Source organism: Trichomonas vaginalis, chromosome I (genome assembly GCF_026262505.1).
Source record: "Trichomonas vaginalis G3 chromosome I, whole genome shotgun sequence".
In the NCBI taxonomy this organism is placed as follows: Eukaryota; Parabasalia; order Trichomonadida; family Trichomonadidae; genus Trichomonas; species Trichomonas vaginalis.
Window position 1 is genome coordinate 4,835,906 of NC_067203.1, and position 20,059 is coordinate 4,855,964.

General features: G+C 33.1%; 4 protein-coding genes and 3 pseudogenes across 7 annotated transcripts, besides 1 other annotated feature; 2 read left to right on the plus strand and 5 right to left on the minus strand.

The window, feature by feature from the left end:
- Nucleotides 1-76: 76 nt before the first annotated feature.
- Nucleotides 77-6,848, minus strand: TVAGG3_0930510 (aggrephagy protein; the record flags this gene model as incomplete). Its single annotated transcript, XM_001301587.1, has 1 exon — nt 233-6,355. One exon carries the CDS (start codon nt 6,353-6,355, stop codon nt 233-235), a length of 6,123 nt encoding a protein of 2,040 aa, XP_001301588.1.
- Nucleotides 6,849-8,171: 1,323 nt separating this feature from the next.
- Nucleotides 8,172-8,408, plus strand: TVAGG3_0930520 (N-acetylmuramoyl-l-alanine amidase family; the record flags this gene model as incomplete). Its single annotated transcript, XM_051252584.1, has 1 exon — nt 8,172-8,408. One exon carries the CDS (start codon nt 8,172-8,174, stop codon nt 8,406-8,408), a length of 237 nt encoding a protein of 78 aa, XP_051078158.1.
- A 24-nt stretch (nt 8,409-8,432) lies between these two features.
- On the minus strand, nt 8,433-8,648 carry TVAGG3_0930530 (uncharacterized protein; the record flags this gene model as incomplete). The annotated part of the gene is made up of 1 exon (XM_051252585.1): nt 8,433-8,648. The coding sequence occupies one exon, from the start codon at nt 8,646-8,648 to the stop codon at nt 8,433-8,435; it is 216 nt and encodes a 71-aa protein (XP_051078159.1).
- Nucleotides 8,649-9,394: 746 nt separating this feature from the next.
- Nucleotides 9,395-20,059: part of a mobile genetic element that runs on past the window's edge.
- Nucleotides 12,457-12,882, minus strand: TVAGG3_0930550 (uncharacterized protein; the record flags this gene model as incomplete). The annotated part of the gene is made up of 1 exon (XM_051252586.1): nt 12,457-12,882. One exon carries the CDS (start codon nt 12,880-12,882, stop codon nt 12,457-12,459), a length of 426 nt encoding a protein of 141 aa, XP_051078160.1.
- Nucleotides 12,928-13,199, plus strand: TVAGG3_0930560 (annotated as a pseudogene). The gene has a single exon. A coding segment is annotated over exon 1 (272 nt).
- Nucleotides 14,193-17,966, minus strand: TVAGG3_0930570 (annotated as a pseudogene). Its single transcript has one exon. A coding segment is annotated over exon 1 (3,774 nt).
- TVAGG3_0930580 lies at nt 19,052-19,509 on the minus strand (annotated as a pseudogene). Its single transcript has one exon. A coding segment is annotated over exon 1 (458 nt).

Here is a 20,059-nt window from a genome sequence, read left to right on the forward strand (position 1 = left end):
TGATCATGCGTCTCAACGGATGTAGATTCTATAAATAGCTCCTGATTTCACTAGCATACTTTCTATTCAAAAGGATTTCCTAATAAGATAGTTAGATTCTGGTATAAATATCTTTTCCTGGATAGAAAAAGACTTCAAATCTGTATCGACATTATGAAATATAAAACAAGTATTTTCACATAATAACTATTTATATTTTCAAATAAAAACAAAATAAATAATAATTAAACAATTATTTTTGAGGAACGAAAGTCCAAAGAGATAATGATCTATCATCACGTGAGATTAGAACATTTGTTCCATTCCAAATGTTGATAGACATAGCCCTTGGTTTTTCTTCTAATACAAATGTATCTTTTGTCTTCAAAGTTCCTTCTTTTACTAGAACTAATGATTTCTCAGTCAAAACTAAGAAATAATTATCATGGACTCCATCAGGGAAATTAGTAACAGCCACATCTTTGATTTGCTCATCAAATTCCCTAATTGTTTGCATCTTTCCATTGACACTGAAAAGTGTCAAAACCGTTTTATCTTTCACTTTTTGAACTACGACAAAATTTCCTGTTGCTACGCACATAACTATTTTTGTGATTGGTGATGCCAAGTGTCCTTCAAGTACTCTCAAAAACCGATGTGAATCCGATGTAAATGTTGATATTTTTCCATCAACATGGCCTGCAATGATCATTTTCGCTTGAGATGAAATGAAAACTGTCGAAATTTTTTCCAAATGACCTCTCAATGTTGCTTTATGCTTCAAACCAATTGACGTTGCCTGCCAATGGTTGATAATTGGTATCTTGTGTCCTGTCACTATCTCAGAGTTATCTGTGTGTATGCAAATCGGTCTTATTTCATCGGCAAACGAGAAAGCACTTCCTGTTTGAGAAATTGCCAATTTTGTGTGCATGTATTCAATTTTTCCACAGCAAATTCTCACTTTGTAACTGTTAGGAAGCCGGAACCAATCATCATCCCTCTTGATCTTGTACATCTTCATACTATCATTGTATGGCAAATTATTTTGGACGTTTACAAGTGTCACTTTTCTTTGAAGTGAATAATTTCTTTTTGGATGGAAATCGTAAAACAACTGAACAGGAGCTTGTCCGCAATTATGGATCTGTTCGATAACTGCTTTCATTAGTATCCTGTCGTTTACGTATTTCTCTGGGTCGAATTGGAAAATGATTGGCTGCAAGACGTTGAATCTTTGGAAAGCCAAATTTCCTTGTCTTCTGACACCCCAAATCAAATCAATCCATTCATTCAAGTTTTCAGATGTTTGATCGGATTCCAAAGCTTTTCTCATTTCTCTTACGAGTTTCTCAGGAGAATTATCAGCCCATGGAGGCAACACAACGTTATTTATGTCCCTGTGAGTGATTGGTGATTCAGGAAACACTAAATTATTCGTGTTGACATATAATTCTGGAATTAAATAAATTTCTGCCACCATTTCTAAAGCACTTTTTGCTGATGATGACATCATTAATTCCTTTGTTATCTGCATGGATTGGAATGTTCTATCTGCTGCGTCAAATGATCCTGATTGGAATGTAATCAGTTCATCAGTAAACGGCTCTAATCTTATTAAGAAATAAAGGGAACTTCCAACGTTTGAAACGTAATTTGCAAAATTATATGGCTCAATATTCATTTGCAATGTCGCGTTGTAGTAATCGGTAAGAGATTTCTGCTGCTGAGATGTCTGTGCGAATATAGGGTACCTGAAATCTCTAAATCCCCTTGGAGTTTCCGAAGTGAAATCAGTAATTGTCCATGGAAAAATTGGAAATTGAGTGAAGTCAGACCATGACCGACCACTTATAAAATTCAGCTTCAAAATGTAGTTAAATGTCGATAGTTTTCCTTCGCACCACATTTGTGTTGCTTTAGAGAGTTCTTCTTTGTTTATTCCACTCATAACTTTCACTCCAATTCCTTGTAAAATATCAACAAATCTGTCTCTCAAAGAAGGAGTTTCCAAAGCGAAAAGAAACAAACATTCCATGTTATCTTCAATGATAATTCCTTTCGGTAAATGTTGGAACATCGTTAATCTAATACTCCGTAAATCAGAAATCTTAATTCGCATCAATTCTTCAAAGAAACTGTCACTTTTCGGTTTTTGATAAAACTTTATTGAATCTTTTGTTACAACAATTACTCCTTTGAGCATTGATATGCCTGCCAATCTCACAGCATCACCATTAAATAAAATATCATCTTCCATATACAAAGAAGGAGCAAACTGCATCACATCAGCTAAAGTTAATCTCACTTTTGGCGGCGGTTTTTGGTATTTTTCTTTCCAATAACTCAAATAAACTCTATCAATAGCCGGATTCAACGGGAACAGAATTCTTCTAACACTTGGATCCGTTGTTGTTTCATTCAAACAATATTTTGGTGGACAATCACCAAAAATAGAACTTTCTCCCATCAAACTTTGAAAAACTTCATGCCATGTATCAATCATTGTATCTATTTTCACTCCAACAGTTGTTACATCACTTGCATGCAAAGCCTGATAACTAATTGCATTGCAAACAATTGTTAACAATGCAGTAACATCTTTTTTATCTCTTTCCAAAACAATTTCTTCAAATTTCTTTAGATCTTGATCGAAACTTGGTTTCTTAGCTCTGTTTGGAGCGAAAGATGTAGGATTTTCCAATCTATCGATTGTTTCAAATGCTCTTTTGTTTTTGTTTAGTTTCTTGTGTCTTTTTACATCTTCCAAAATCAAATTTGTATTAGAAGTATTCAAAGAAGCGAAATCATCCAACATATCAAAAACTTTGTTGATTGTTTCGTTGTTGTTTATGTCTTCAACGTTTTCTAACACTTGTCTAATAAAATAAACAAGAATATTAGATAGTAATTCACTCTTTTCGCCAGGAATCAAATAAATCCTGTTGAAAACAAAACTCGCAAAAGTGACAACAAAATTTATAAAAATTGATTTGATTTTGTTTTGTGTGTTTTCAATAATTCTCGCCAACAAAAACAAAGAAACACAAGACAATCTATAATCAGGGATAGTCTTAAACGCAAATATAGAAATAAAGAATTTTTCCAACATATAATAATCCTCATTTTCCAAACATTTTTGTAAAATAACCGTAAAGAAATTACTTAACGGCGAAACCGTCGAAGAAAAAGAGTTTGAATCAATTGTAATGATTTGTGGCACTAAAAACCTATCTTCTACTATTTTAATGATCATTAGCATGTGTTCGTAACATATTGTTTCGATTGTCTTCATCTGTTTCAATGTCAAAATCGATGCAGAAGCCAAAGCAGAAATGTATTCATTGTATCCTTCATGAGATATCATGTATAATATTGGAATTGTTATGTAATGTATTCTAAATATCAAAGGATTCATCATCGCCTGGCCAAACGCATATAAATACTGCGCAATCTTTGATGAATTCCCTAAATGAATTATGACAAAACCGAAAATGTAAAGTAAATTTTGACTTTCGACGTTTTTTAGTAACAAATCTATCAATGAAATTTGGACTTTCACTGATGATGTTATGAAAGCGCCGAGCATCAGTTTGATATCTATATTGGCTCTGTATTTCGATAATAATGTTGTCAATAGAGATATCATTGTAACTGTCGATTTAGTCGATCTCAAACTCGCTGGACAAGCAACTCTCGACCGAAATTCACTTAATGGAGTGGAAGCATCGAATGCTTCATCGGTATTTGAATCGGAAAGAGAGAAACTCAAGTGGTTGATCATGATGAAACTGAATAACTTGGATATATAAGTCTGCGCAGATGTTTTGTCGGTGATTGATGAGGCCAAATTAGCTAAAACATCTAAAAAACCTCGTGTATGCTGTGTGGAGTTGGAAATCGATTGGATAATCAATGTAAATGCGTCCATTTTGATAAGAACAGAGCGGTTGTGGTCGGAATATGGTCCGTTCGCAATTGATCGGTTTATCATCGTAATTAAGTTGGACAAATTACAATGATAGAGGGTTGGACCAAACAGGAAGTTCTTAAGGAGATGGACATTGCATAAAATTATGTTTTCGTGGTAAAATGTGACAGCATAATCTTCAATTACGTGGAAATCGAGGTTAGGAGTCCACAAGAGCTGGCCAAGAGCTTGATATAGCTTCTTTTTGACAAAAGAAACATGGAATAATGGGAATCTGTTAACTAAATTATGCAATAATTTGATTGCTCCTCTTTGCTGGTCTGGATGCTTAAGGATTGCTTCCGCAATGATATGAGCAATAATCGCAGACCCTCCAAATGCTTCCAAAGAGTTAATAAAATCTTTAAATTGTAATCTGTTTGAAAACAATGGAGTATTATCAGTTAAAGAGGTCAGAATTGTTTCCTTCTTGTTATTATCCGATGCAATGGCCGATCTTCTCATAGAAATTATCTCCTGGAAAGGAGGGGAAATCGATAATTCAAATTTTTTCCCAAAAATTTCTTTTTCTTCGACATTTGAGTAAAGAAGGTTCACCCATTCAGTATATAACGAAGAAATAAAGGAGTTTCCTATTACAAAGCTTGGTGTTTGATATGCAATCGAAACAAAGTCTCTGTAAAGGAATTCTTTCATATTTGGACCTAATGAGAACAAATAAAGCAATTCCGACTTATGCAAAGCAGGCCTAAATAATCGTAACGACTGAATATCGAAACTAACATCGACTCCGCCAAGAGTTAACGAAGTTGTTGAATCTAATGGGATATCTACGTGTTTTTCGTTAAGATCGAACGAAAAAGATGACCGTTTCGTCTCGAGACGGATGTGGCAGAGATGCCAGCCTTCAATTCCTTGTCCTAAAGGGAATTTACAAATAATTTTTTCATTATCTTGAACGTAAACGTTGTTAGAATTATTTGCAAATACTATTTTATGCTTACCTGATACTATCTGTATTATTTGAGAAAGGTTGCTATGCAATCTGACCCACATTACGATAGATCCGTTCATCATGTTCGAATTGAAGGGAAATGGACTATCAATATGCAAGAAATCATTAACTAATGGCGTATTCTCTGATAATATGTTGAGAAATTCTATTGTTTTCGCTAAATCTGATGAGATATTATTAAAAATCTTGGAAAAAACATAAAAATTGCAGTTGAGAGATAGAGAAACCGCAATAAATTTGAATATTATTGGGTGTTCGTTCCAATGCTGAACGAAAATCATCAATAAATCTTCTGTCAAAGTTTTTCCAAGCAAAAACTGCCTGTAATTATCTTCTACAGCTATTTTAACTAATGTTTCTAAGAATTCCAGGAAGTTTTCGGACAGAGGAGTGCTTTGAATCCCTAATTTCAAATATAATGACAATAAATTAGGAATTATCTCTTTTGTGAAGGTCATTGATATGCCAACATTATTAGAAACCAATACTTCATTACGTAATTGGTTGTGAAAAGGAAATGCTTGGTTAGGAATCAAAATCCATAAAATTATTTTTCCAATTACATCAATGTTTGACTTATTATCAGTATAATTATCAAATAGGTCCTTAAATACGACATTTGCCGATAGAGTTCTTGCGATAATTTCATCAATTCTTGTGAAAATCAAAGTTATTGCTAAAAAAGCGTTTTTTCTATCGCTCATGCTTTCCAATCTGATCGACCACAGTACAGAAATCATCCACTGATGAACCTTTTTGGCCAAAAACGTTTTCATCAAGTCAGGATGAGATCTTGTATGAGATAAGAAGAAAAGAAGGATTGTTATGTGCCAATCAAGGGACTGATCTGTTCTAGGCAATGACGTCATCCTCTCGAAGATGGCAATCCATGTTTTAGTGATATGATCAAAATCTAAATGCGAAATGTAAGTAAACAATAAAAAAGGATGCCTAACAGAATAAGACCATAACATATCCGTCGAAAATGGGAAGTATTCCGATAAATCTATTAAAAATCGAAGAAATGATGGAGGAAGGTCATTTCTCTGTTTTAAATCAGCAAAAAAGTCGTCGTAGTCAAACCCTGAGAAATACTTAGTAAGCTGTGATGAAAGATCTGTAAATGTTGAGAAAAAAACGTCAAATGGAGAAATTTTTCCTGGTTTTACAGGAGATGATTGAAAAACGACATGGATCATCTGCTTGATGTAGTCTACACCATGCTCGTTCATTATTGCAATTCTAAAGGATTTTATGACGTATTGCGCGACATTTGAAGTATAATGGTTAAAAGATGAAAATAAGACTTTGAAAGCATCCATAAACTTGTAGTTGTTACGTAAATTATCTGCATATCGTATAAAAACTGGAGAACAAAGAGGTAATAAAATAATATTTTCATCAATAAATTCCTTTTTCGTAATTATCATGAAATATGATACGAACCCATCAATTCTATTCGGTTCTAGTTGAAGTAAAAAGTAAATTATCATTTGAAATAACGAATTATCTGTATTTGAATGAATTAATGATACTATAAAAGATTCAAGATATGAATTTGTTAAATCTGTATGTAATCTTTTGATTTCATCAGTTGGATGTGGGAACTTTTTTAGTAATAAGTTGAATTCGGAATTAACTCCTTTTTCTCCAGACAAAATAGGAAGAATTTTGGATGAATATTCATCTTCTGAGATTACTTGCACTATCCACTTTCGCAGTTCTATCTCACAAGGTGAATCTGGCTGGATAAAAGGAGAAAACGACAAAATCTTTTAGAATTGACATTTATTAATTCACCCGCGAAGTTTTATGTATGTACTTGTTTCATCATTACTAAGCTATAGACATACATATTTCAAGTAAAATTTTGCAATTTGATTAATTTATTTTGGTTACAATTTTATTGGAGTGACATTCACGGTTTAAAGATATGAAACAAGGAATTCATCAGGAATTACATTAGAAAACTATATTCCATCAATAAATATAAATAAAGAATGCAAGTAGTATATATGGCGGGTTTTGTGACTTTTTTTGTAAACGTAAGAATTCATACAATATCGAGCGATTTTGTAAGTAATTTTCATACAATCGATAAAATAAATGTATGATTCTTACAGTTTTTATTCTTACGTTTTTGAATAAATCAAGATTTAAAAATTTTCAGAATCGTAAGAAATTTTCACAAACCCTTTACATAATGAAGTAAAAAATAAAAAAATTTAAAAAATAAACTTTGAAAATTCATGTCTTACATTTTTTTGAATAATTTATTTTTTTATTTAATGATAAATGAGTGGATCAAGATTCGTAACCGTCAATCAATTAATGGATGTTCTTTCACCAATTCTTGAAAATGTTAAACAAGTAGATGTTTATTTCGATGATTATGTAGAAAGTATATATTATAAAGGTAAGTTTAATATTAAACCTATTGCTTTTGCATTTGATAATAAATTAATTGAAAATGCAAAAATTTGGGAATTAATTCCAGATATTGAATTTATAACAAATATTAATGATAAATGGTTTAAACGAATTCCAACCACAAAAGTTCTTTGTAAATTAATGATCAAAACTGAGGAAAAAGAATTTAACGGTTTAAATATCATCCAAATAAAGTTTCAGAACTAGAAAATGAAAAACTTCAGAAAAAATTAAACGATAGACTTTCAAATGATCGTATTGAAAAAATAAAATAACTAGCAGAAGTTGCATTTAATAATGAAATATTTGATGAATATAACCTTGAACTCAGTGATGGACTTTAAGTCCTGGGCACTTTATGCCTTGGGCTTTAAGGACCCGGCTCAACGAGTCATGATTTATGAAATCAATAATTTGATTTATTCGCTCTTCAATAATTTCTATTCTTTTTGTTAAATCATCTATTTTCATTAATGAGGTGATTCTTGATTGAGGAATAGATTTCAAACTAACCACTCCTTTTATTTTTGAAATTTTGAATCCATCAACTTTAAACATTTTATTCAATTTACATGTTGTCAATTCTTCAAATAATTTTTTATTATTAGCATAATAGTCATTAAATTCTTCAACAGATGAAAAATTTTTTATTTCAGTAATTGGTTTAACAACGTTTATTTTTTGTTGAACATTTTCACTTTCATTTATTTCTTCCTCCTCTGTTTCATTTATTTTTAAAATTGGTTTCATTTATCATTAAATAAAATTTAGAATATAAGTGATGAAATATATTTTTTAATTAATATTAAATCAGAAATGGCGGCAGGATTCTTTAAAAAATTATGGGATGGAATTAAGAAAGCTGCAGGTTGGGTTCATCAAAAGATTATTAAACCCATTGCAAACTTTTTGGCACCAGTAGCGAAAACGGCAGGAACTATCATAGGTGGAGTATTAGGTACTAAAGCAGGTAATCCGGCGATGGGAGCACAAGCAGGTAACGCAATTGGTGGAATAGCTGAAGGAATACTTAATAAAATAGGAGGTGGTTAGTGGAAAAATAAATAAATATTATTTTTATCTTAGTATCGGTTGAAGTCTTTGATAAACTTTTTCTCCTTTATTTAAAATTTCTCTTATTGGGGCAGCTTTTGGCGTTATTGATTCAGCAACGTCACTAATTGCTTCTTTATTCTTAAATATCCAATTTGCTCCTTTCTTCATTGTTTCCCAAACTTTATGCGCTCCTCTTTTTACTTTATCCCACAGTTTCTTAAAGAATCCTGCAGCCATAGTTGATTATTTCATTAAAATTAAAAATTCGTTTTCATCTTTTAATTTTGATTTTTTATTTAATAATAAATGACGACTAACTATTTAGTGCCAAACACAAAACCGATTAATGGAAATGTGTTTCATTCATTCGAAAAGATAAATGAAATATTCGCAAAGAATGACGGTAGAAGATATTATAGAGAACTTGAAAGTTCATGCTATGACTCTGATGCTCCATATTTTGATGATAAACAAACTCATTTAAGAATTACAAATCCGGCTCATGATGTGAACCAATTAGGTGACACATATATTAAACGCAAAGTTAAAGCAACTCTAGTTTCAAATAAAGCTTTCACATGCGATGCCGCTTTTAAATGCATGCGTTTATTCGTTGGTTACAAATCATCAAATCAAAGCTTTAAACAATTAGAAGTAGAAACTGAAAGAGGTGATGCTGGTTATCTTCAGATGGATTGCGCCCGTGAATCTTTCGCATTTGCAACATATAAACCAAAATCAGAAAGGAAAGTTAAAAAGTTTGTTCATTCGTTATATAATAATGTTCAAAAATATGATAACTCAGTATGTGGTAAATATATTGACCCTTCAGAAGTTTTCAAGAAAGCAAATGAAGAAGTTGATATCACTTTTGATATGATTATTCCGGTAAATGATTTGTTAGCATTTCAGGCGTTCGATGATTATCCTAAATCATTTGGTGAAATCATTCTTAAATATTATGTTTTCAGGGATACTTTAGTAGTTAGTATACATATCATGTGTACGGAGGCACTGCGAGCCTCCTTACCCATGATATGTGAATTTGACACTTTACAAAACCGTTAACGTATATTTTACAACACAAACACAAACACCAACTTAACCTTAAATATTTATAAAGCCGCCAACCACTTCACCTCACTAACGTTTTCACAAACGACTTCACTACTGTAAAAATAAACGTTCTCATTTACAAAAGTATTGCAACTCTTCCCATTGCTGTGCTTCACACAATAGTTCATATTCTTCAGTATCGCTGCTGTCGCTCCAATCGTCAGAGTCAAAATCACTGTCATAGTTTATACCTGTAAGTTTTGACAAAGCTAATGAAACACGCTTACCGTTTGTATCGTATGCTTGTATAAACTTTCCATTCTTCATTCCTTCATAAACGCTCAAACTAACTTTACCCTTTCTCCCTCGTATCTGATAGAATGTATTTTCACGAGGAACGAAGAACAAATTCTTGAACTCATGACCGTTGTAGTTTGTTATCTCAATAGTTTTCGTCATTTATATAAAATAAAATAAAAAATAAAATAAAAAATAAACTTAAAAATAAATGATATCACCACTCCCACACGTATGAAAACATCCATTTAAATTTAGGTGAAGTGGTGAGATCTCACCTCTTTTTTCACCTCTTTTTTCACCCTGTTGAATTCATTACTTTATAACTCTCTTCCTTTCTCCAACTCTTCCAACTTCTTCTTAAGTTCAGCAATGTTGTCCTCATGAAGTTTAATCTTCCTTAATATACCTTCTTTATCTAATGGTTGCTTTATCTTTCTAAACTGAACTCTACCATCCTTCATAGTATGAATGTAAAAACCTTCTGGAATAGTTCCTGATTTAATGTATTCTACCAAAAACTTTTGTTTCATTGCTTCAGTGACTTTAGTCGTCATTTCAATCAAATAAAAATTTTAATATTAAATAAAAATAACGTTATTTTTTCAGTAAGGAAACGCAGGAGTTTTACGATTTATTTGAGGAGTAGGTTCTGGTTTAAATGTTGAGTCGGTTTAGGAGTTGACTTTTGAACAGAGAGTTTGTACTTCCATAGGTTCAGGAGTCATTGAAGTTTTGCTTGTGAAGGCGCTGGTTTTGGCGATGGTGTCGGAGTTTGTTTAACTTCAGCTACTTCAGTATTATTTACAACATTTGCTTTATTTCTTTTCAACATCATAACTGCTCCTGCTGTAGCTAGCAAACCTAGTGGGAGACCATATCTTATATAAGGACTTGACCAAATGCTATTTTGACAGGAGCTGGTGGAACACCTAACCTTGGTGAGACTGCTCTTTGCCATTGTGCAGCTCGTAAGAAATATTCAATAGGTGCTCCATAATCGTTGGTAAAGTTTGTTTCATAGATGGTGAAGTTCACGAGAGCTTGATGAAGAACTCATTTATAAGCTTTAAAAATAAACGTTCATCCTTTATTCCTCACTGTCGTCCGTAGCTAAGTTATAGTCATCTAATCTTATTATTGGGGATGCCATTAGCACGCACCTGAATGGCAAAGCAACAATCCCTCATAAATCCAATAAGTGGCTTTGGTACGTTTTCAGTTGCTAGTTCAATAGGTCCTTTAACAGACAATTTGTATGTTATTGGAGCAGTAGATGTTGACCTTGCTGGAAGCAAAAAGTCCACTTCTGTTGGAAAACCACATAAGAAATGTGTGTTGTCATAGCTATCCCATTTATGTTCCACACTACCATCATCCACCAATGACCTCATAACATCTTCATTAAATCCTATCATATCATTGTTTGTATTGCAGGCGTTCGCAACCATTTCATAAAATACAGGTCCATATGATTTTTCAGTTCTGCAGGCATATTTCCATAAGCTCCCATGGAAAGCTGAAGATATTTAAACTTAGGTTCTCAAAATTAACATAATAGTTGTCTTTCTTTCTAAATAGTGCCCAAATACTTTAACATTAATAGGCGTATAAGCTGCTGTAAATGTTGCACTTGAACTATCTGTATTCTTTGAGAATGAACCGTCCATAGGAATCCAATCCATAACTTTAACAGGAAAACATAAAGCCTCGTTTGTATAATGTTCTACAAGTTCTGTATAAATGTTAGGGTCTAAAGAGAATGACTTTGGATGAATGAAACATTCATTAAAATCCATCTTTGTTCGAAATAGTTGCTGGGTTACAGTTGTAATAGTAACTGTTCCACTAGCTTCTACTGCCTTCGTTATCATAGTGAATGGTTCATTCCATGGAACAAATTTATTTGTCGGTGAATTTGAATCTGAAGCAAATGCAACTTTAAGAGTTGGATTGAAAGCAATGATATCATTTACAGATATAGATGTGCATTGTAAGGCGTCGCTACTGAACTTTACTTTAAGCTGAATGTTTCCTGCAAAAGCTGGAATAAATCGAATAGCTTCTAATGGAAGGAATCTTCTAACAGGAATTCTTAAACGAAGCTTAAATCAATAATGATTTTCCTGCTGTAATTGGACCACTAACAATTTGTCCTGTTCTGCATGTTCCCGAATGACTCCATACATCTTCATGTCGAGTCTTTGAGAAAACATCTACTTTCTTTATTTGTTCGGTATTTTGTGAGTTTGAAGTTATATATGCTTCTTCTCTTGCGTTGTCTTGAGAATATACGATACGACCATTTGCAAGGATTTGATATCCAGCAACTGCATAGAAAGCGTCATCGAAACCAATCCAAAATCCTGGTGGGTTTGTTTTATTGGAACCTGAACCAATTTCTTTATCTACAATAAATTGACCTTCCATTTTATACGTAATGAATGTATTGTAAAGGTCCAACATATTTTCACCAGGAGGTGAGAGATTGAATGTTACCCATGTGTTATCTTTAGCAGTTCCAGGTTGTGATGGAATCTTTGCGTCAGAATATTTTCTATTAGTGTCACCAATTTGAACTGCATTGTCTTATGATATCGAAATATGAGCGAATCTGATGAATATGCTCTGCTGGAGTAAATTCGTTTAACTGTTCGTTCTGCATGTATTTACTTCGGATAAAAATATCTATTTACTTCATTATTCTCACTCTTCTTCTTGGCATTCGTGGTGGAAGTTGTTTCTTGACATTTTCAATGAACTGTACATTCTCTTTTGTCTCAACTTCTTTCACTGGTGGGTCAGGGTTCTTTGACTCGGTTTGTTTTTCAATGAAATTCACGAACTTTGCAATAAGCTCTTGGTTCGTTATTGAAAGTACATCTGGCTTCTTTTCTTCTTGTTCTTTTGGTGGCTCAGTTTGAACAGAAGGTTTTATATGGACTTCACCCTTGCCATGCACCTTAATGTTGTCGCTTTCTGCATTCGCTAATGGAACCTTTCTTTTTCTTACGTATATTTTACCATCTTTACTCTGACTTACGTAATAGAAAGGATGTTGTATTCCTCTTGCGTCATTTAATATAATAGACTCTCGCTCTGATTTTGACAAGCTCATTTTACACCGGTTAAAGTTTTAATTTTGTTTTTTATCTGCAGTCAAATGACTCAGACAAGTCCTACGGACAAGACCCAAGGGGTCATAGATGTTGAAGCATTGAAGAAAGAAATTCGTGAGCAAATTTTATCCGAACTGAAGGAACAAAAACAAGAACAAAACCAGAGAGACCAAAGAGAAAACTTAGTGAAAAACAACTTGCTGCATTAGCTGCTGGAAGACAAAAGAACCCACGTTTGCTGGCGAAGAAAGCTAGAGAAGAAGCAAAAGCAAAGGAAGAACAAAAAGCTAAAGAAGCTGAAGCAAAGAAAGAGTAAATGGTTTATTTTTATCCGAATTAAATGTATAGACAAATACCTTTATCTGTTGCGTTCAGTAGTGAAAACCCTGACGTCAAAATAAAGGGGAACAGAGTAACGTTTAAGTTTCCAACAGACTGGATTGTGAACATAAATGAAGAGAAGTACATTGGCATAACATCTATGTATATAACACGTGCTTTCAGAAAGGTTGACTTATACTTCAAGTCGAGATAGAAAATGACGAACAGTCTTTAAGCGCCCAAAACATTCACATATACAAATACTTTAAAGACGATACAACTTTACAAGAATGTATGATTTCCTTCAATGAAATGTTCGAGAAAAAGTTCAACATTGAAGTACAAACTTTACAGCCTTTACGTGAGTTTCTTGCACAACTGAAAGAAGAAGGTAGTCAGCCACAACTTATAGACTTTCATTATGAATTTAATGAAAATGAAGATGGAACACATGACTGTCAGTTTGTTGTATTCTCACCATTCAATGAAGTAGCTAAAAAGAAAAAAAATCCATTACGTATAAGATTTCAAATCTCTGAACCAAGTGATGATTTCAAGAATGTTTTCAATTATGATGCAATGCTTCCGAGGAAAAATGAATTTTCAAAGATTGTAACACCTGGCATTTGGGATAGAAAGCAAGCTATATTATATTCAAACTTAAGTAAGGGAGTTGAAAATGAGTTCATTGGTCATACAAGAACTTCACCACTTCCTAACCCTAAATACTATAAATTAACTGGCTTCAATCGTGAGTTTTGGATAGACATGTTCTCCACTCATGACCATAACTGCCCAGTGTTCTTACCTCCAGACCATAAGGACTGTCTCTACATTGAAACACAACTCTTAAACTCTACCATCGCAGTAGTATTGTAAAATCTACGCTAGCTTTATTTTTATCACGAATGACCTCATTTCTGACAAAAATAAATGACCTCATTCATGACCTCATTCATGACCTCATTGCTGACAAAAATAAATGACCTCAGAACTTCAACTTACGAATAAAGCTTGTTTTAGTCGTTATTGAGAAGTTAAACTTTTCAGCAAAGCAAGGACTAGAAGACTTACATAAGTCAAATCCAATCTCTTGACCGTCATAAAGTGCTTTATATAACTTCATAACACTGAACTCAGAGTCTTTGTCAAATTTTCCTTGCGGAACCATTAAACCTTTATCTTCATCATAGAAACACTGAACAGAGTCAGGAAACATTTCATTAGCGGTTAAAGCAATAACATCTTGCTTCACGCCTTTCATTCTGCAGTGAAATGCAACTTCATTTAAATCGTTAGTGAGTAAGTCTATGTAGGTCTTCTTTCCACAAAATATTGACTTGTATGCTAAACTTTGTTTTCCAGGTGTTATTTCTGCGAAGTCAGAATGAAATTGACCAAGGTTTTTACCAATGAGAACTCTTCCATAACGTTTCTCAAACTCTTCAGCTAAACGAGGGATATCTTCATTGTAGAGATGCATACTGTCCGTATCGCTATAAAAGATGTCCATTCCTAAGTCCTCAGCAGTACAGAATACTTCACACATTATTCTCTTCGACATAGACAGAATGTTAACACCAAGTGGACAGAAGTTAAAGTGTCTGCAAATGCTTTTCGTTAGCTTGAAAATAGTTTTATCTGAACCATCCAAACCTTCGAACTTCACTATATGGTTGTAGTTTCTGATGGCATATCTTATAGCATCTTTGTCATTTACTATGGTTATTTTGACTCAATAGGAGATAGAATAGTTTTGCCATAAATACTGTTCAGAATGAGCTTTATATTTTGTTGCAAAGGATTTCCTTCTTTCTTATACTTTAACCTTAACTCAAACAACTTCTTTACTTCATCTCTTATTCTAATATCTCTGTTTCCATCGTAATAGTATCCTTGCAACACTTCACATTTGACACCTTGATATTTTATGAGGTCTTGTAATGTTATATGGTCAACATACATTAAACAGCAAGTGTTTGAACTTCTGGGAACGTTAAGTTCTGGATTTAGTTCAGGGTCACAAACTATTAAAGGAAAGTGTCTATGTATTCCAATCTCTGTTATCTTAATGAGAACAAAGAAGCCGGACATAAACTTTTCACCAATGGGTTCCTTTGGTCGTCATCGAATAAATGTCTCATGAGATACTCTGTGCTTAGCATCTCATCTTCATAACCTTTGGAATTCCTTCTAAAGTATAAAGTCTTGCTATAGCGGATGGATATAATGAAACAGCGTCGAAATCAGCAATGAGTTTCTTTTCGCTCTTTTGTTTCATGTTATCTGACAACATACATCTTCCACCTTGAATACAGCGTGAAATAAATTCTCTTGGTTTATTTGAGAGGTCATAAAGATTTCCATTCGGGAAGTATACTCTGTTCTCAAACAATTTGTTAGCAATTGAACAAATACTAACGTAGTCATAAACGTTTAAATCAAATTCTTTCAATAAGTCATTGCGGAACTTAACAAAACCTTCTCTTAAAATTCTTACATCTTGTTTGCAATAAAACGTGCTATATTTTCTAAGTCGAAGTGGTTCTCATCTATTCTGCAACCTTTGATGGAATCTATGTTTTTCATGAATGTATCTGCATCCCGGATAAACTTACATGCTTCAGAAATGACACCAGTTCTGTTGTCATTTGCTAACAAAGTACTGCTGTAGTAGTTATATGGAAATACTTCTTTCGGTCCTGTTTGTAGTTAAACATAGCAGGAAATAGTTTAAGCTTCTTATTTATAACACTGTAAGAGTCTTTTATAATAATTGCCCGTCCTTTATATAAACCAGTTATTTGCATTGTTCGTGAACCTTTAATGATGGGAGTTCCTTTCACTTTCTGTCATGTGTCTTAAGATGAAGTTTATATCATAACTGAGGTTATGGAAATATATTAAACTCTTGTCAGGAAGTCGTTCCAAAAATTCTGTTGCACAGTTCTGACCCCATATGCTTTCACTCACTGAACCATCTTCACTGTCATAACAGATGTTAAAAGCTTTATGAAAGCCATCGGTACTGCACTCAAAGTCAGCAAAGAAAACATGCTCAGGAATGAACTTACATTTAGCTTTATTTACTTCTTTTGACTCTGCTTTCTTCTTCAGTTGTACACAATACTTTGGAGCATATGTCAAATCTTTAAATGGTGCAAGGTTCTGTTTATATAAGTCAGTCGTATATGTGAAAAGTTCTCCATAAGAAATAGGTTCAAAATATTTGCACTCCCACAATGTTTTCATAACATCCCATAACGGTGTTGTTCTATCCATGCGAACTGTATTTACCATCTCTCTTTGTAATAATCTTCATTTGTTTCTCAATGTTCATTCCACCACACTCCTTCAAGATTTCTATATAGTTGCGAATGAAATATGTTGTCATTGGTAATCTTTCGTTTAGCATGTAGTGGTCTTCAACAAGAAGTAAGTCAATAGTTCGAGCAGTTTCACATTCTTTTGGTATGTATCTCTTTATTTCATTATGTCTTGAGTCATTGAAATAACCAATGGTAACATTAAATGCTATACTTGTTGCGTCAGAAATTTCTTGTACTTTACTTTGAGGAAAGTCTCTAACACGAATGACTTCTCTCATGTGGTCAATAGTTTCTTCATCTACTCCAGCCTGAATGCAAGCATAAACGAAACAATTGTCTTCTGTCATAAGTGCTGCAGTTCTTTTGTTCAGTTCATTGAAGATTTGGTAGCGTTCAAGATTTATAGGTAATGTGCAAAGATACTTCCAGAACTGACCGCTTCTCTTCTTATAAAACTTCTTTTCACCATTATCTTTCCAAAAGCTTTCTATAAGTGCTGGGTTTCCTGTTTGCTTAAGAGCTTCCAAAATGGCTTTCTGGTCATTTGTCAGTGTGCTTTCATCTCTATATGGTCTCTTTTTTGGTTTGCCTTTCTTTACATCTGACATCGTTAAGCCTTCATATTCTGTTAAATCATACATCTTTATTTCGGTAAGATTCTTTATGTTTGTCAAGAAGAAGTCATAGTGCATTTCAACAATACCTGCAGCATTTGCTTCTATCTCTGATATAAAGTTCTCCTTCAAGAGCTGATGTAGTAATGTTCCAATATTATTGAGGTTTAACGTAGAACATTCATACTTTCCACCAAGTTTATAACATACCATCCATCTCTGTTGTGAGTTTATTTTAATTTTCTCTAAGAGTCTCATGAAAACCTTACCGAAATGTTTGTGTAAGTAGTCTCTGTTTGGTTCATCTAAAGCTTCGATGTTAAAGTCAATGAGTCTATTGCCTGACTTCACATTTCTCTTCCTATTCTCTTCATCTTTCTTTAACCATCTCTCACCTTCTTTTGGTTTGTCGTCAATGGAACGAATGACATCGTTAGCTTTGGCGAACTTGTTCTATAGCACTTTTAAACATCTCTCTTCTCTGTTGTTTCAGTGTGTCGTCTCTTCTTCTTGTTTCACCAACGTTCGCATTTGTTATGTCAAACATCTCACGCCTTACTTCATGAGGTACTGAACGTCTATGATATAAGTCAATAGCAATGTCATTTAAAGGAAATGCTATTGCATGAACTTCGTCCTCGCCGCGTTGCGGCTTTATGAACTCATGAATTCTATCATAACTTATTGCACCATTATAGTCATTGAGGATGTCAGCGAGTGCTTTTTTGTTTGTTGCGTAATGTTTTGCAACATCTATATTAGCTTCTGTAAGAAGTTGTTTTTTTCCGAGTGTTCTAACTTAGACAACTTCCGATACATCTTTAGTAGGAAATAAAAAAATATTTTTTGAAAAAATTAGATTAGATTTTTTTTAAGTTATTTTTCAAAATAATTTAATATTTTTATTTTAATGAAACACATGCAAGATTGCAAGTTCTTTTCATACAATGCTCTCGCTACTGCCATCAAGAATGAGTTCAATGGTGCTTCAAACGTTAATGTTATCTTTAACAAGAAGTTTGTGAAAGAATCTAAGTTTGGTCAGTATGTCAGACCATTAGCTATCGTCATTGACCGCAAACGTTATACTTCACAAGAGTTAGCAGTAGTTTTGAAACAAAAGAGTTTCTTCGTGAATGTCAAAGATACTCATTATACTGTTATAAAGAACTCTAACATTGACTTCTTCAGTATTGCTTTAAATCTTCCGAACAGAAAGAATATAAGAAGGGTGAAACAAATGTGAAATATTATCCTTCATCTCTGAAGACAATAACGAACAAAGATGTTATACAGAAATTCTTACCAAAGGTTGAAGAAGCTTCTATTGACATTGACGAAGGAAGTGAAATGGTTGAAGAAATAGACCCTGAAGTTATTTAAGCAAAAATATATTTTTGAATAACTGAAAGTGTCACCATGTCACCATGTCACCAGGTCATTTAACTTCTTTTAAAAATGAGACAACATGACATTTTGACAACACAGGAGGATGGCAGTTATGAATTATTTTTGAAGAACTGAAGGTGTCACCATGTCACCATGTCACCAGGTCATTTAACTTCTTTTAAAAATGATGACAACATGACATTTTGACAACACAGGAGGATGGCAGTTATTCAAAAATATATTTTTGGTTAGTCTTCATATGGATATTTACAACAATTCCCAATGTATAAACTTTTCATACGCTTTTTCATAAGCTTTATATACCTTCAGAAATTTTGCATAATCTTTAGAAGCATTTAGATATTGTTTAAATGCTTTGTATGTCTTCAGAAATTTTGCATAATCTTTTACATGTTGTTCGTTCTCTTCTTCTGTCATGAGTTCCGAATATTCTAAATTCATGTTCTTTCATATGAATAAAATTTTATAAAAAAATAAAATTAGCTTAGATTTTTTTATTCTTCCTCTTTGAAGTTGTCGAAATATTCTGTTATCTTTTCCTTCAGTAATGGTAAGTCTTCTTTGAATGTAAGTATTGTGCAACCTTTGATGTCATAGTGTGTTTGAGGAAGAGTATTTTTGACAATTTCCTTTATTTGCTCATTCGGTGTCATTGAAATCGGTAAGTTTTTCACGATAGAAACCAGTTTCTGTCAGATTTGTAAATCTTAGCTAAGTCATAAAAGCTCTTGTTGTTTCTTCTGACTAAATGTAACATAACCATATCTTTATCTTCTTCTTTCTCCAACTCTTCAGTATATATCATATACTTATAACTCTTTTCCTTTCCTTTTGGTACTGAACGCGGTATTCTTTTCTGTATGCTTTTGTCTTTGGATTCAATGACTTCATCTTTTGCTTGAAGTTTCTTTTCCATCTCTCCACGTTCTGCTTTATATAGTTCATCTAACATCATGAAAATATAACAAGCATAACGAGGTGAAGCCCACATTGCTACAGCGTTTACTAAAAGTCTATGAACATAATAACCTTTCAAACAAGGAGCCAAATTCTTGCGATTTTCGAATGGAATCTCTTCCCTCGGTTTTCCGAGGGAAGCAATCATATGAGGAAATTCTTCTAAAAGTTCTTTAGCCTGTTGGTTTTCAAACCAATGATATGCTTGCTTTGTAGAAAGAAGAGCATTCATTATACTTTGCATTTGGTACATGTCATCTTTGACTGAACGAATGAGTCTCAATTGTTTGTTATACTGTATGTATTCGTATTCTTCATTTATGGCTTCATGAACGATAGCAGTTGTTGTGTTCTCTGTTGTTGACATATCTGTCTTTACATACAAAATAAAAAAATAAATAAAAATAAAATTAGCGTTATTTTTTCTATCTTTCACAAAAGACCAAAAATAAACGCTTTACATGTATTTTTCAGCAACTTCGTCAAATAATTTTATAGCTTTATCTATCTCATCTACTTCAAACGTTTCTTTACCTTTTATGGGA